At 34.7% G+C, this 18,206-nt stretch overlaps 1 protein-coding gene across 2 annotated transcripts; it reads left to right on the top strand.

Annotated features, from left to right (window-relative positions):
* The first annotated feature begins 10,566 nt into the window (after positions 1-10,566).
* Positions 10,567-16,719, top strand: LOC132299518 (pentatricopeptide repeat-containing protein At3g56550-like). Of its 2 annotated transcripts, XM_059796201.1 has the most exons (3): positions 10,567-16,261; positions 16,371-16,436; positions 16,578-16,719. In XM_059796201.1, the coding sequence occupies exon 1, from the start codon at positions 10,623-10,625 to the stop codon at positions 12,360-12,362; it is 1,740 nt and encodes a 579-aa protein (XP_059652184.1). In that variant the 5' UTR covers positions 10,567-10,622; the 3' UTR covers positions 12,363-16,261; positions 16,371-16,436; positions 16,578-16,719. The 2 variants fall into 2 exon arrangements, with proteins under 2 accessions (XP_059652184.1, XP_059652183.1); XM_059796200.1 differs by having other exon boundaries at positions 16,371-16,719.
* The last annotated feature ends 1,487 nt before the right edge of the window (positions 16,720-18,206 follow it).

Raw genomic sequence — 18,206 nt, 5'->3', positions numbered from 1 at the left:
TAGGTTTAATTCAAATTGCTTTTAAACCTTTAACCTTACTTGGTATGGATGCTTGTATTCAAGCAACACTTAGGGATGCTAGGTGTTTAAAATTTCACCCTTCTTTGATGGGTGCACTGGAAACCAGTTTATGTCATGGACCAGCTTACTTTGATGTCTATCCTAGTCTGAATCTATCTCTAACTGATAGAAACATATACGAAGCAGCTAGTCTTCGTGTACAGACTCATGGGTATGATTTCTTACCTGGATCGGAAGTGATAAGTGTAATTTATCGCATCCATTTTAAGGTACTTGATACCTACTGTCCGAAAGTCATTCGCAAAGATTCTAAAGGAGTAACAGCGATTTGGGATACAAATATGTTCACTTCAAATATTGCCACCAAAAGGATGATTCCTTGGAGTGAAATAACATTCCCTGACCATTGGATAATTCCTAATGCAGTTCCTGCAAAACCTATTCTCAATAGGAATTTGGACTATGTTATCCAGGACAATGATGGTGATGTTCTTCTTAATTTCAGAAGATCTTTAGATCTACTCAGATCTACATCATCTAGAGGAATTAATTTTCCTTATAAGGTTTCCTACCCTCCTTCTCGCAACTCTGTCTCAGGAATGTCTAAGGACAAAGATGAATTTACAGAGGCTGATCGACTCAAGCTAAAGGGAATCCAGCAATCACAGAATAAAATTCCATAAGCTGTTTATGAACTAGCACCGAAGAATCCATCACGTCGGGAATTTGGAATAGACTTCACTCCCACACCATCAGAATTGGGTGTTGAAGAGAAGACTGAAGAAAAAAGTGATGAACGAGATGAATATTAGTTTTAATGGATTTTACACCTGATAGAAAAGCCATTAATGTTGAATTTCAACAGGAAAAATATCAAGAGTTTAGAAATTGGTATTTTAAAACTTTTGATGATGAAAAATTACAGTTTTATAAAACACAGTTTTATGCATATCTTCAAGAAAAAAAAATGGTTATACCTTTTGTTTCTTGGTTTTGTCTGACAAATCATTCCATTATGAATTTAAATATTTTGGATGATTTTTTGAAAACATGGACCACCAAAACTGATAAAGTTATTCATTCGGTCCATTCTCCAACTGAACCTTTAATTTTGAAAAAATCAGATGAGGATACCGGTGCTAAAATAGAAACCAACGCTTATAGCCAACCATCTTTTATTAACAAAGCCAGTGCTGTTGTTAAAGAAGATCTTTATAAAGTATACCAACAGAATAATTATACTAATGTTTGTATGCAAACGATAGGGTCCCAATTGGGAAGAATTGAAACAGGTGTTGATACGGTATTAAATATTCTTAATACTAAAACTATCTCTGTCAAACCTTCCCCAGAAGCTCCCATATCAAAGGCTCTTGTTCAACCTGCTATTGAGGTTTCAGGTTTCAAGTTGTCTAATCAGAAAAAGAATGAAGAATTTCTTCAACTCCTTACTCAGAAAATTCAAGGACTTAAAATCCAAACTTTGTCTCATACTGACTCTGACACTGTTTCTGAAAATGAATTTTCCCCTCATATTGAGGATTTTCAGGCTGCTTTTTCAACTATACCTGATCTTAACAGAATTGTCTATGATAAAAATATCCACTCAAATACAGCTCCTGCTCCGAGTAGATATTATTATCTTAGACCAACCCCTCAAGATATCTTGTATGAAGAAGATTATTTTCATACTCAGAAATCTTTCCATGGGAAAACCATTTATGAATGGAACATTGATGGTAAATCTGACTATCAGATTTATGAGGTTGTACATCAAATGTTAATGTACAGTCAAGTCTGTAAACTTAGCCACAACACTAATCCAACAATTGCCAAATTTGTTGTTGCTGATTTTACATGCATCCTTAAAGGATGGTGGGATAATGTTCTCACTGACATTCAGAAGGCCGAGATATTTTCAGCTGTCAAGATTGTCAAGGATGAAAATACTCAGCAAGAAGGCCCAGCTGCTGATGCGGTTTATTCTCTCATCACCACAATCATTCAACATTTCGTTGGCCCAAAAGGCGCTAACAGTGAAAGGAGTAGAGAGTTATTACAGAACCTAAGATGTCCATCTTTAACTCATTTCCGGTGGTACAAAGATGTCTTCTTAGCCAAGGTTTTATAGCTTCGTGATGCAAATCATGAACACTGGAAAGCAAAATTTGTAGATGGTCTTCCAACCTTTTTTGCTGAAAGAATCAGAAAGAAATTAAGGGATATGAACAATGAAATCTCTATCCCTTACAGGAACTATACCTATGGTGGATTAGTCAACATCGTAATCCAAGAAGGTTTAGCTCTCTGTAATGATCTGAAGTTACAGTCTGAGTTAAAACAACAGAGACTAACAGGTAAAAAGGAAGTAGGTGAATTTTGTGATCAATTTGCCTATCAGACTCCTTTATCTTATCCTAAAGTTAAGAAAAGACATAAGGTTGATAAGCCTTATAAAAAGAAATATTCTCGAAAGAAATATTAACAAAAGGTTGATAATTCGAAACAGTACACTAAGCCCAAAAGGAAAACCTATCCAAAAGCAAAGGGTAAAGGAAAGCCCAAGACAGAGGCTAATTGTTTCAAATGTGGACGGATAGGCCACTATGCCAATAAGTGCAGAACTAAGGAGAAACTTAACAGTCTTCCAATCAGTGAAGAGTTAAAACTCCAATTAAGCAAATTACTGCTTAATACTAGTTCTTCTGAAAATGTATCTTCTGATTCCGAAGAACTCATGGAATTGTAATCATCATCTTCCTCTGAAGAAGAAAAGAGTAATCCAGAATGTTCTTGTCATCAGAAGAATGACTATTACAAGGCTATTGTTGAAATGAATGGGCTCAGTTTAAATGTTATAACTGCCCATCAACAATCCTTGTTGGATCTTATAGATCAAGTTCAAGATCCTCAGATTAAAATGAAGATCTTTGAAATAGGTTATGCTATCGCACAGCCTTAAGAAGTTAATGACAACCCAGACTTTATCAAATCTGAGAATCATTATAGCATGAAAGAAGTTCTAAACAGATTAGAACATCAAAGCCAGAACTCTCGTCCTGCTAATCTTCCCGATTTAAGGATGGAGGTTAATAATTTAAAAGCTAAAATCCGCCAATTAAAGATCCATCAAACCAATATGGATTTGGAAATTAAGCTTTTAAAAGACAGGGCAAATCATGCTACAGAATTTTCTTCACAGATTGAAGTGCCTAAAGATAAAGAATATCTTAATCTTTTAAACCAAGTTACTTACCAAAAATGGTATATATCCATTAATTCGGTAATCAATCAGGAATATACTATCACTAATGATGTTGCTTTGGTTGATAGTGGTGCAGACATGAACTGTATTCAAGAAGGATTGGTCCCTACTCAATATTTTCGGAAAACCATTCAAGGTTTTACCTGTGCAAGTGGTGGTAAGATGCAGATTAAGTATAAGCTTAATCACGTTTTTATTTGTAAACAAGGTATTTGTCTACTATTTACTTTTTTACTTATTAAAAACATGGCACAACAGGTTATTTTGGGCATTCCCCTTTTAGCCTTGATTATGCCAATTGAGAAAATTGATTCTCATGGTATATGCTCACCTCTACAGGGTCAGTCAATCACTTTTGAGTTTTTGGCCAAACCCGTGAATAAGCATATTAATGCTCTTAAAGATAGCATTATCTTTAAGGAAAAATAATTGAATTATTTGCAAAAGGAAGTCTCTTCCTTAGCAATCAATCAAAGATTGGTACATCCCACTGAGCAATAGAAAATTGAGTCAATACGACAAAGTTTTCTAAAGGATATCTGCAGTGATGTTCTTGATGCTTTTTGGGATGGAAAGAAGCATATTGTTTCTTTTCCTTATGAAAAAGGATTTACCGATCTGATGATCCTTTCCAAAGCTAGTCCCAGCCATATGAAGGCTGATTATTTGGAATTGTGCAAAACTGAAATTAGCTCTTTAATGGAAAAGAAGCTAGTTACAGCAAGTTACTCCCCATGGAGTTGCAGAGCTTTTTATGTTAATAAAAACTCTGAAAAAGAATGAGGAGTTCCTCGACTGGTTATTGACTATCGACCACTCAACCTTGCTTTGAGCTGGATTCGATATCCAATTCCAAACATTAAAGATTTGTTAGATAGATTACAATTTGCTGTAATTTTTTCTAAATTTGATCTTAAATTAGGATATTACCAGGTACAGATTGCAAAAAAGGATCGTTATAAAACTGCTTTTTGTGTACCCTTTGGACAGTATGATTGGACAGTAATGCCATTTGGTTTAAAAAATGCCCCTTTAGAATTTCAACATATTTTGAATGACATTTTTAATCCTTATACTGAATTTTCTATTATTTATATTGATGATATTTTAATATTTTCAAAATCAATAGAACAACATTATAAACATTTGAAAATCTTCAAAGATGTTATTTACCGAAGTGGTTCAGTTGTTTCTGCTCCTAAACTAAAAATTTTCCTCACCCAAGTAAGATTTCTTGGTCATGAAATTTATAATGGAAAAATAAAACCCATTGACAGAAGTATTGAGTTTGCCTCTAAATTCCCTGATGAAATTAAGGACAAAACTCAACTGCAAAGATTTCTTGATAGTTTGAATTATATTCGTAACCATTACAAGAATCTTGCACAGGATACAACGATTTTATATACACGGCTCAGGAAGTCACCTTCCCCTTGGACTGAAGAACATACGAGAGCCGTCCAGAAGATTAAACTTCGTGCTAAACAGATTCCTTGCTTAGCCCTAGCAAATTCTTCATGGTTTAAATACCTTGTTTACAAATAAAACCGTGATTAAGCTTATACTTAATCTGCATCTTACCACCACTTGCACTGGTAAGACCTTGAGTGGTTTTCTCAAAATATTGAGTAGGGACCAATCCAGAGTTCTGGCTTTGATGTTCTAATCTGTTTAGAACTTCTTTCATGTTATAATGATTCTCAGATTTGATAAAGTCTGGGTTGTCATTATCTTCTTGAGGTTGTGCGATAGCATAACCTATTTCAAAGATCTTCATTTTAATCTGAGGATTTTGAACTTGATCTATAAGATCCAACAAGGATTGTTGATGGGCAGTTAGAAAATTTAAACTGAGCCCATTCATTTCAACAATAGCCTTGTAATAGTCATTCTTCTGATGACAAGAACATTTTGGATTGCTCTTTTCTTCTTCAGAGGCAGATGATGATTGCAATTCCATGAGTTCTTCGGAATCAGAAGATACATTTTCAGAAGAACTAGTATTAAGCAGTAATTTGCTTAATTGGAGTTTTAACTCTTCACTGATTGGAAAACTGTTAAGTTTCTCCTTAGTTCTGCCAAAACACTTAGCCTCTGTCTTGGGCTTTCCTTTACCCTTTGCTTTTGGATAGGTTTTCCTTTTGGGCTTAGTGTACTGTTTCGAATTATCAACCTTTTGTTGATATTTCTTTCGGGAATATTTCTTTTTATAAGGCTTGTCAACCTTATGTCTTTTCTTAACTTTAGGATAAGATAAAGGAGTCTGATAGACAAATTGATCACAAAATTCACCTACTTCCTTTTTACCTGTTAGTCTCTGTTGTTTTAACTCAGACTGTAACTTCAGATCATTACAGAGAGCTAAACCTTCTTGGATTATGATGTTGACTAATCCACCATAGGTATAGTTCCTGTAAGGGATAGAGATTCCATTGTTCATATCCCTTAATTTCTTTCTGATTCTTTCAGCAAAAAAGGTAGGAAGACCATCCACAAATTTTGCTTTCCAGTGTTCATGATTTGTATCACGAAGCTGTAAAACCTTGGCTAAGAAGACATCTTTGTACCACCGGAAATGAGTTAAAGATGGACATCTTAGGTTCTGTAATAACTCTCTACTCCTTTCACTGTTAGCTCCTTCTGGGCCAACGAAATGTTGAATGATTGTGGTGATGAGAGTATAAACCGCATCAGCAGCTGGGCCTTCTTGCTGAGTATTTTCATCCTTGACAATCTTGACAGCTGAAAATATCTCGGCCTTCTGAATGTCAGTGAGAACATTATCCCACCATCCTTTAAGGATGCCTGTAAAACCAACAACAACAAATTTGGCAATTGTTGGATCAGTGTTGTGGCTAAGTTTACAGACTTGACTGTACATTAACATTTGATGTACAACCTCATAAATCTGATAGTCAGATTTACCATCAATGTTCCATTCATAAATGGTTTTCCCATGGAAAGAATTCTGAGTATGAAAATAATCTTCTTCATACAAGATATCTTGAGGGGTTGGTCTAGGATAATAGTATCTACTCGGAGCAGGAGCTGTATTTGAGTGGATATTTTTATCATAGACAATTCTATTAAGATCAGGCATAGTTGAAAAAGCAAGCGAACAAGCTCCTCTGTTCCTGTTTCTGGATTCTTTTGTTTAAGAATACCACCTTATCCAATATTAGATGCATCTGTCTCAACAATTTTAAACCATGAAGAATTTGCTAGGGCTAAGCAAGGAATCTGTTTAGCACGAAGTTTAATCTTCTGGACGGCTCTCGTATGTTCTTCAGTCCAAGGGGAAGGTGACTTCCTGAGCCGTGTATATAAAATTGCTGTATCCTGTGCAAGATTCTTGTAATGGTTACGAATATAATTCAAACTACCAAGAAATCTTTGCAGTTGAGTTTTGTCCTTAATTTCATCAGGGAATTTAGAGGCAAACTCAATACTTCTGTCAATGGGTTTTATTTTTCCAACATAAATTTCATGACCAAGAAATCTTACTTGGGTGAGGAAAATTTTTAGTTTAGGAGAAGAAAGTACTAAACCACTTCGGTAAATAACATTTTTCAAGATTTTCAAACGTTTATAATGTTGTTCTATTGATTTTGAAAATATTAAAGTATCATCAATATAAACAATAGAAAATTAAGTATAAGGATTAAAAATGTTATTCAAAATATGTTGAAATTCTGAAGGGGCATTTCTTAAACCAAAGGGCATTACTGTCCATTCATATTGTCCAAAGGGTACACAAAAAGCAGTTTTATAATGATCCTTTTTTGCAATCTGTACCTAGTAATATCCTGATTTAAGATTAAATTTAGAAAAAATTACAGCAGATTGTAATCTATCTAACACATCTTTAATGTTTGGAATTGGATATCGAATCCAGCTCAAAGTAAGGTTGAGTGGTCGATAGTCAATAACCAGTCGAGGAACTCCTTGTTCTTTTTCAGAGTTTTTATTAACATAAAACGCTCTGCAACTCCATGGGGAGTAACTTGCTGTAACTAGATTCTTTTCCATTAAAGAGCTAATTTCAATTTTGAACAATTCCAAATAGTTAGCCTTCATATGGCTGGGTCTAGCTTTGGAAGGGATCATCAGATCGGTAAATCCTTTTTCATAAGGCAAAGAAACAATATGCTTCTTTCTGTCCCAAAAAGCATTAGGAACATCACTGCAGATATCCTTTAGAAAACTTTGTCGTATTGACTCAATTTTCTGTTGCTCAGTGGGATGTACTAATCTTTGATTGATTGCTAAGGAAGAGACTTCTTTTTGCAAATAATTCAGTTGTTTTTCCTTAAAGATATGCTATCTTTAAGAGCATTGATATGCTTATTCACGGGCTTGGTCAAAAACTCAAAAGTGATTGACTTGACCCTGTAGAGTTGAGCATATACCTTGAAAATCAATTTTCTCAATTGGCATAATCAAGGCTAAAAAGGGAGTGCCCAAAATAACTTGTTGTGCCATATTTTTAATAAGTAAAAAGGTAGATGGTAGACAAATACCTTGTTTACAAATAAAAACGTGATTAAGCTTATACTTAATCTGCATCTTACCACCACTTGCACTGGTAAAACCTTGAGTGATTTTTCTCAAAATATTGAGTAGGGACCAATCCTTCTTGAATACAGTTCATGTCTGCACCACTATCAACCAAAGCAACAGCATTAGTGATAGTATATTCCTGATTGATTACCAAATTAATGGATATATACCATTTTTGGTAAGTGACTTGGTTCAAAAGATTAAGATAAAATAAAACATGAACCCAAGATTGTACACTTTAAATATAATTATCATTAATACCTAAACATAATTATGATCACAACCCAATTATCAATACTTAAACAAACCTTAACAAAAAAGTTTCATTTATTCAAGTGAAATTTAAGTTTTGATTTTGAATCTCTTGCTAGTCAAGGGATGAGCTCTGTCAACAACTCCATTTTAGCTCACATCACAGTGCAATTCAAAAAGATTATTAGGTGAAACCATCAAATTAAATGGTTGAATATAATCCCAAAATTATGATCATACATACGTTCTTCCTATGCATTAAATATATGTACCCAATATGTTGATTTAAGCTAGTGATATCAAACACACATTTATACAGCCGGATATATATATAAAGCAATTAATAAAGATTCGGACAATCGGGCACATTTAATTAATTTTATGTAAAAAGTGACATGAATATTAATGGCATCGAGATAATATCAACCTTCTCACATAAATCAACATTCATTCATGTATCATATATGTTGATTAAGCCAGCGATATCAAACACACACACACATATATATTATATAAAGAGTAATGAGGGGTGGGCTTGAGCCCATTCCAAAAAAATGTTTAGGACAAATAATTTCAGCCTCCCCAATCGCCTCCATATCTATTCTCGTTCTCGACTCTAAACTTGCCCCGCCTCTCTCTCTCTCTCTCTCTGTGCAACTGCAAACTACAAAATCTACAAGAATCAGAAGTTCAAAACCCATATATTTCATTTTATCTAAGAATCAAAAGTTCAAAACCTATTACCTATATCAAAACCCATATCGGCATATCATTTCAGATTGTTCAAAAAATCAAAACCCATCTCTTTCAGTTTCCATCGTCCGCTGTTCCAGTTCGGGTTCGCCGTTCGCAAGCTTCAGCCGCTGGTCCGCTGTCTCTCAACTCTCAAGCTTGCCCCCTCTCTCTGCAACTGCTAACTTGTATGTATGGGTTTTGTTTTAATTTTTTTTTTTTTTTTTTTCTAAATCAACTAATCAAGCTCTGTAATTATTGTTTTGCAAACTAAATCCTAGTTGGTTAAATTTTTTATGATCTTTTTTAAATAATATTTTTTTTACAATATAAAGTAACAAATTTTGCATTGCATTTTGAGGTAATCACCGTAATCTACATTTTATTTCAGCAAAACAAATCTATATATATATATATATATATGTATATATATATATTTATTTATTTATTTCTATAACTTCTATTTCTGTTTTTTTTTTTTTTTTTTTTTGTCAATTATGTCTACAAGAAAATTTGAATCTGGGCATGAAAAAAGTAAAAAGAAAAAAGAAAAAAAAGAATTTGAATTGGATTACAAATCTGTAGAGATTGAATCTGAAACAATTTTTATCAACATGCCAAGCTTTTTGAAGATGGAAATGTTTCCGGAACTAAAAAAAAAAAAAAACATAACAAGAACTTTGACAAGCAAAAGTAATTAATATAGGGTAAAGCTCTAAAGTTACTTCTTGAAAATTAAAATACTTACAAAAGCATGCTTTTGAGTGAATTCCATAGTGTTGGAAGGGGCTTGCCATGAACTACCTCACACTCTGCTTCCACTAGTCGATTCTCAAATAGGATTAGTAAATTGGTCAAAATAAGAGATAGGGTACTGAGTGGTGAATTGTTCAGAAATAAATTGGTAATTTTTTTATTAATTACCCAAATAGGATTTTCTATGGCTTAATCAGTCAATTGTCTAAGGAAACATTGTTAGTTAACTAAAATTGAATTAAACAACAGTTGATTTTGATTGATATATTTTGATTTAGCCCACCCCATTGAGAAATTCTGGATGTTTTGTTTCACATATAAATACAATCTGTGTAATGCATGGAGGATATATTCAATCTTTCTGCCATATTTTTATTTTCAAATTTTGGTTTTTGATTTTCTTTTGTTATTAGAATGCAGAATATCAGGATATTAATTCGTTAATTTTGAAGATTATTCCTAAACTGAAGCATTGTACTTTGTTATTGGATTAATTTAACATAAGAGCTGAGTATAATATGTGCTAATCACACCTATCCGTAATCACACCTCTTTCTACGGATAGGTGTCCAACATTTTGACTGAAAGTATAATTGGGTTGATACATGATATAGATAGATGGTGGTGTTTTAATTGTTATGAGTGAGATTGTGAAATCTCTTCTTCACAACTTGAGTGCTTTCTTATTTTTAGGGTTAGCATCGGGTCTTAACATTTAGCAAGAATAAGGTTCAAGAAACATGCCTCCTCAGTCATCAGGTAACAAACTCTTACTTGTTCTAAAATTTTACTTGGCATTTTTAGTTATTGGTTATGTTTATTTATTCATGTTTTATATTTTGTTTTAGTTTTTGTTTCTACATACATATATATAATATTGTTTTGATGTGATGCTTGAATAATTTATTAATAAGAATTAAAGACGAATTAAAGACTTGGAAGTTTAGTTTTCAATTTGAAAATATATGTTTTACAAGTTTATTAACGCTTTGGCCCTTCTCATCCCATACAGTATCTAACTTCAGATCAGCTCCAAATGTCAAAAACCCGTTGCATTCTCTCCCTCTTACATGGATGCAACAGCCTGAAAATGTTACAGAAAATCCATTCTCAGGTCATCGTTAACGGATACCAAAACCATCCCTCCATTTCAAATTCGCTCCTCAACTTGACTGCTATCTCTCTCTCAGCCTCCTTATCCTACGCTCAACAAATCTTCCATCAAATTCAAAACCCACAACCCCAAGCTTGGAATTGTATGATCAGAGGCTTTTCTCAGAGCCCAAATCCTCTCGAAGCCATTCTATACTACAATGACATGGTCTCTTCTTCCCATTCTCGCCCCAACAGTGTCACTTTCTCGTTCTTGCTCAAAGCCTGTGAGAGAGTTAAGGCCGAAATCAAATGCAGAGAGGTTCATGGGTCGATTATTCGATTTGGGTATGATTTGGACATTGTTGTTTGTACCAATCTCATTAGATTGTATGCAGTAAATGGTTTGATTGGACTTGCGCAGAAACTTTTCGATGAAATGCCCGAAAGAGACTTGGTGTCTTGGAATTCTTTGATTTCGTGCTACTCCCAGGCAGGTTTGCACTATGAGGCGTTGAAGATATATGATAGAATGAGAAATTTGAATGTGGGTTTTGATGGGTTTAGCCTCGTTAGCTTGCTTTCGTCTTGTGCTCATGTGGGTGCGTTGAGTATTGGTGTTCAAATGCATAGATTGGCCAGTGACAATGGGTTCTTGGACAATATTTTTGTTGGGAATGCTCTTGTAGATATGTATGCTAAATGTGGAAGCTTGGATGGTGCTTCTAGTGTCTTCAATGGGATGCAAAAGCGAGATGTGTTTACTTGGAACTCGATGATCGTTGGGTATGGAGCGCATGGTTGCGGAGATCATGCAATATCATTCTTCAATCAAATGTTGATGGCAGGAGTCAAGCCAGATTCAATCACATTTCTTGGTTTGTTGTGTGGTTGTAGTCACCTCGGTTTGGTTGAGGAGGGTGTTGAGTATTTCCACATGATGAGCTGCAAATTCAATTTGAAGCCTGAAATTAAGCATTATGGATGCATAGTGGATCTGTTTGGACGAGCCGGAAAGCTTGAAAGGGCACTTGAAATTATTGAGAGTTCTCCATTCTCGGACGATCCAATCCTATGGAGAACTTTGTTAGGTTCCTGCAAGATTCATAAAGATGTGGCAAAAGGAGAAATTGCGATGAGAAACCTTGTTCGGATTTGGACACTGAGTGCCGGAGACTGCATACTTCTTGCTGGAATATATGCTGAATCCAAAGACTCACAAGGTGTTGTAAAGATGAGAAAAATGATTAAAAGCCAAGGCATAAAGACTAGACAGGGCTGGAGTTCGATTGAAGTTGGTGAAAAAGTTCATAGATTTGTTGTGGATGACTATTCACATCCTGATTCAAAAGAAATCTATCACAAGTTGGAGGAGGTAATTTATAAGGCCACCTTGGTTGGTTATGTGAGAGATTCAATGGCGGCAATTCCTGAATCTACTGCAGGAGAGTGTGTGGAAAATTTTGATTCTTATCATAGTGAGAAGTTGGCAATTGCTTTTGGATTGGCAAGAATGCCACAAGGAGTGAGTCTTCGGATTGTTAAGAACTTGAGAGTTTGTAAAGATTGCCATACATTCACCAAGTTCGTCTCCAAAGCATATGATAGAGAGATAATTGTCAGGGACAGAGTTCGATTTCATCACTTCAAGAACGGATTATGTTCCTGCAAAGACTATTGGTGAAAACTCTTAAATGACAATGATGGCCTATCTCCATAACAATATAGATAGGTCAGAAACCAAAGTTAAAAGAGGCTGGAACCTCGGGTTCGTGCAGTGTTCAAAAAACCTTGGGAAAAAGAATTTTCAGAGCCCTCCATGCTTGCTGAACCCATCACCTGCCAAATGCCGGTCTTCAGTAAGTACTAATTCTCCAGAAGAAAGGAACAGTTAATCTCAGGTACTAACAAATGTCTTTAGAACCCTTTCATTTCTTTCTTAGGCTGACGTCAAACTGAGCAAAAAACATATTTCCTTTCACCAAATATTTATGATATTTGAGTATTATACTGCCCTCTCCATTCACTGAAATATTGTTGAGATCAGATGAATTTGTTTATAAAAGATTGTTTTCTTGGCGATGGTCGGAAGGACCTTTGGAAAATAATGTTGAAATGTGAAGTAAACGATGTAATATATTTCGTTTTTAGAAACTGAACTAGGTACAGATCTAAACCAACTTTAACCAACATTTTCGTGGATACTTGATTGCTTGAGGTTTTACCAGTGCACCTAGCAATGACAGAGAAGAGAATATGATGGGAAAATAATTAGATAGTTAGGAGGTTAGGTTGTATTTTCTTTCACTTCGAAAATTAGTTTTCTTCCATATTCTGATGGCCCATTCCTACCAAATTGTTATCCTTGCGATTCCATGCTAGGCAATGTGGTAACTTTCTTCATATTAACTATGGTAATCTTAGACAATTTTCAAAATAACAGAATGAACAAGAAATATTGCAATACAAGAAGAATCAGACTTGAACTAGAGAGGAATGAAAAAGTTTTAATCTGCTGATGTGTTTGGTGCTAAGGCAACAAGAAGAATTGATTATGTCTTTTTTTTCTTCATAAATGTGGTTGTATAAAAGAAAAGGAAAAGCATGTACAGGAGCACAGAGGGCATTCCCCCAGAAAATTAAAAGCACCTAATAGAGTAAGGATAGAAGCATCCAAACTCTAATCCAGAAATAACTAGAGGTAAGGACAAAGAGACAAACTCAAAAACCTCAGCAAAGAGGAAAAAAACATAGAATTTGACAAGTAAAATCAGAAATAGAAGTATTGTGTATATCCAACACTTCTAACAATAAACTTCTAAGAATTGATTATGTCATTGACTTATCAAAAAAAAGAATCGATTATGTCATTGACTCTCTTTTTGGGTGTTTGGCACATAGGCTTAAATAATTAAGTACTACATGATATTGTTCTCTGATTTATTGAATTAAATTATAAAAATAGGTTTTGCCCAATAGTTTGGGTTTGGTATAACCAGCTGAATCAAAGTTCAAGCTCAAATTTAGGGAAACTAGTGAAACTGACATCTCAGCTGAATTAAATTATGATATTGTTCTGTGATTTATTGAATTAAATTAATTGTACACTTTAAGTATAATTATCATTAATACCTAAACATAATTATGATTACTACCCAATAATCAATACTTAAACAAACCTTAACAAAAAAAAGTTTCATTTATTCAAGTGAAATTTAAGTTTTTATTTTGAATCTCTAGTCAAGGGATGAGCTCTGTCAACAACTCCATTTTATCTCACATCACATTGCAATCTAAAAAGATTATTAGTTGAGACCATCAAATTAAATGGTTGAATTAATATAATCCCAAAATTATGATCACACATATATTCTTCCTATGCATTAAATATATATGCATTCAACTCCACGTATACTTTTTCTCACGTGGCATAGGCCACACGTGACACGTGTATAAAGAATTGAACAAGAAACGTGTCAAGTCTTAGACACACAATTGATGAGATTGGAATGAGGCACATAATAACACTTTTATTACACGAACTTGAATTGGTCCATGCTAACACTTTTATTACACACTGCTTTAAAATTCCTGGCGCATGTACATGAACAGTAAGAAGAGAATAGTGCATAAAGCCAGAAAGGTGACACAAATAACTTCAATTTTTAAGCATGTTAGCTCATAAATAGTTATCCAATCTGTTGATTAAGGCATAGATATCAAACACACATTTATACAGCCGGAAATATAATATATATATATATAAAGAGTAATGATAGAAGTCCAATAATCAGACACATTCGACTAATTTTAAAGACTGATGTCATCATGACATAGATATTAATGACATTATGATGATGTTAACCCTCACTCACATAAATCAGACGGACTTCCCGACTTTCAGATTCCAAATCATTATCCATGTGAAAAATGTTGTTATGGTGATTCGTGTAAGCCGACTAGGCACAAGGGACTTTTATGTGATAAATTCTTATGTAGTTCGGACTATGTGGTCCAGGTCAATCACAAGTTGTCTCAGTCTGTCACATTTATTTATTTATTTTGAATAGAAATAAGAAAAGATTTGTACATGTCCAAGGACTAGGCCCAAGAAAAGAAAAGAAAAGAAATAAATGCTTCAACAGAAGCCCATACTACAATGACCTAGGATCAGGCCCAAAAACTAAATAGCATGAGATGGAGCATGCTCTGAGCCAAGATACTTGTGATTGGCTTAGTGGTGACCTAATAGGTAGAGTGCCTAGCTTTCCGAGTGGGTGTGCCCATATTCAAATCCTCCTTCCCCTAGTTTACCCAAAAAAAAAAAAAAAAAATTGTGCTTACCCACGACCACATAATTCCAGACCATTGATCTAATAATTTCCTTGTATTGGGCTGCCAAGCCCCTTGTGCCTTCTGCAGATATGCAGCCTTTGCTATTTCCAGTTTAATGCCATGCCATGCCATGCCATGAGTCCATGACAATGTCTGCGTTCAAAACCAAACAATGTGCATTCCCAGTAATTGTGAATATGTTGTTAACGGTGGTTGAGAGAAGACAAATAAACCCCTGTACAAGAGTAAAACAAGCACAATGTTATTCATGAAACAGTTCTTCTTGAGAACCAAAACCTTCTAATTCTTTGAAATAGACTTTATTCACTTATATAAAAATAATAATAATAAATAAAATTATTTACTTATTGTATTGGCATAGATTATAGAGAATCATTTCTCATATATTTTGATATTTAGAGAAAAGAACCTCAACTAGAAATGAATCTGCTTTGGCATTGATTCTAGAGAGTCTTTTCTTTACTACTCCGAGGTCTCAAGAAAAAGTTTTTGACTAGAATCAAATCTGTTGAGAATTATTAATAGTCTACAACATCAATCAATGCATTAACCAACTGTATTGTGTATATCAAGGAGTTAGAGTAGAAAGCCATGGTTTCTAATATTTTAATATTTAAGAGGACATCCACCAATGGGCATTAGTTCAAATGGTATGATCTCAAGTCGGTTGAAGGGGGCAAATATTATGTGTGCATGTTTTCTCAACTTTTGGAATATTATATACTATATGGCAGACACATCAGAAAAGATGCATATACATACCAGAGATGAGATGCCTCATTGTGATGGCAGACATACTCCAACTCCAGAAAACTCTTATAGTACAGTAGCTAAACTAGATGAATTGAGATGGAATTTGTAGTATCATAACAAATTTTCAATAGAAAACCATGTTGATATAATGTATATATATGTTTCCTGATATTGATTCAAAATAGAAGAGGTGCTGGGTTGGTTGGTCAGTGCTGCGGTAAAAGCTCATATTGCCACAGATGAGAACATGATCTTGATTTGAGGAACCACACTGGGTAATCATTTGATTTAGAAATTCAAGGGAGGGGGGAAAAGGAACTGAATAAGGGTTGTCATGTACATTGGGAAGGCAGAGAAAGAAGTCTTTTCTCAGGGCATGACTAGTGTTGCTTATGTAGGACCATTCCCTTAGCACGGAGGAAAGCCCAGATGGCAAAGTGGATTCATTGCTGACGTCAGACCTTTTTAGTGAAGGTTTGTTTACTTGTGTAGACTTTAGAGTTGATATGTTCAATTCAATGAATGTTTGAACTGTAGAATTGACATTGTGTTGTTTTCTTAACCATGTTTCCTCGTGCTCAAGGAGGTTGGAAAAGTACTGTTAGGGGTTTTTATCGTGGCCGGGGTTTCAATTTGCTCGAAGAAGCAGGTAACCTTTCCGTCTGATCCTAATAAATTGGTATATCAATTAGTTTGCTTGAGATTGTAGGTAACAACTGGTTCTGCTCCTGAGAATTTGGTGTCTCTATTTCGTGTTCTTTGAAGAATTGACATTGTAATATTTTCTTAGATGAGTTTACTACTTTCGAAGAGGCTTGGGAAATTATTGCTCAGAGGCTTGAAAATTGAGGTATCTTTTCCATCTGATCTTAATAAATTGGTGTATCATTCAATTTGCTTGAGACTTTTCAGAAAAAAAAAAAAAAAAACAAGTAATACATATTCTTGTTGGGCAAGGAAAGCAACTACTTGAAATCAAGTACATCATACCTAAACTAATAGAACTTTACCCAACCCAATAAGAATACATACCTAAACCAATAGAACTTTACCCAACCCAATAAGAATTTGAGACATACACAACAAATCTCCACCTTGGCGAAAATTCTCCACATTGCCTAAAGATCACCAGCTCAATCGTCATCCTGCCTTCTTTTATTTTTTGTTATTGTGTTTTGTAGATATCTATCAACCAACTGTCGAATGTTGCAGGACGAAGCTTCGGCTCTAATAGCAATCTTCAAGACAAACATTCGGCTTTGACAAGCTCACCACAACGAACCTTCGGCTTTGATAACACTTGTTGGTAATTTAATTCCACTTCGGTCACAGCGGAAACAAACTACTTCACAAACGTGAAGATCCAATCACACCACACTCAAACAACATGTCCAACACAAATTTTTTATGGTTTATCCAAATTTTGCTATAATGAATCAAGAAGATAATATACAACTGTAGTGAATGCTCACCCACTTTTGGTTCATCCATATCGTAAAGAAGATATATAGGATGGTGTACTTCAATAAATTAAGAGTAATATTATTTATCAACCTAATAATGAAAAAAAATTGTGTTTTGCTGGAAAAAGAAAGAATGATACAAAGAGGGTTAAGAAAGAGAAAAAAACCAAGAAACAAAGAGGTTTCGTATTTTGTTAAAAAATAATTAGGGCTTAGTTTAAAATAAAGGTAAGAATCAATAGAAGTGAATAAGGTCGTGGAAACAAGAGTAAAAAGGAAAGGAGACGCAAAAGAGAATTTTGTTGTGAAAGGACAAAAAAAGAAGTATCTAGGATTTGTGAAGAAGTAGAAGAAGAGCCATCCATCGACAACGAAGTTTGCTTGGTGGGAGAACAAGAGAGTCTTTTGAACCTTTGAACTAAAATGTAAGCACAAAAATTTGATTTTTTTAATATAAAATTATTTTTATAAAAAACAGCTTTTAAGTAATTATGTAATCCTCATATTTACACTTCAACCCGGCTTTATTTCTAAAACTTTCTTAAAAAACCCCAAGAATGCCTTCCTTGAAAAAAATAAAAAATAAAAACCTTCGAGAATGGCACAGGCGTGCCGGACGGCATGTCCGTGTTTGAATATTTATAAAATTTAAAAAATACAAGTTTTTTGGCGGGTCAAACACGTGTCGGGGGTGTCCAGTGGTCTTCCACACGGATTCTTTCCGATTTTAGGCTTGTTCGTCCTTCTTAGCTAAGAACGTGTCTACCATCAACATTGTTCTGGTGCCAAGAGAAAGGGGGGAGGCGGGGGGGGGGGGGGGGGGGGGGGGGTTGAAATGTCAATGGGGATGAAACTTTGTGAGACTCGTGCATGGAACGAGGAGGTACCACCGGCGGTGCTTCACTTCTTCCTTCAAGATTGTCATCATGAGACCTTGGTCTAGCCGGTAGGGGGGC

The sequence above is a fragment of the Cornus florida genome, unplaced genomic scaffold, assembly GCF_030987335.1.
Source record: "Cornus florida cultivar Cherokee Brave unplaced genomic scaffold, ASM3098733v1 CherokeeBrave_3.0.0_Hap2_Chr03, whole genome shotgun sequence".
Lineage (NCBI taxonomy): Eukaryota > Viridiplantae > Streptophyta > Magnoliopsida > Cornales > Cornaceae > Cornus > Cornus florida.
The sequence above is the reverse complement of the archived record's forward strand: the minus strand, read 5'-3'. Positions and strand labels throughout refer to the sequence as shown.

Coding starts and splice junctions, on each gene's coding strand:
- LOC132299518 (XM_059796201.1), top strand. CDS start 10,623: ATGTCAAAAACCCGTTGCATTCTCTCCCTCTTACATGGATGCAACAGC.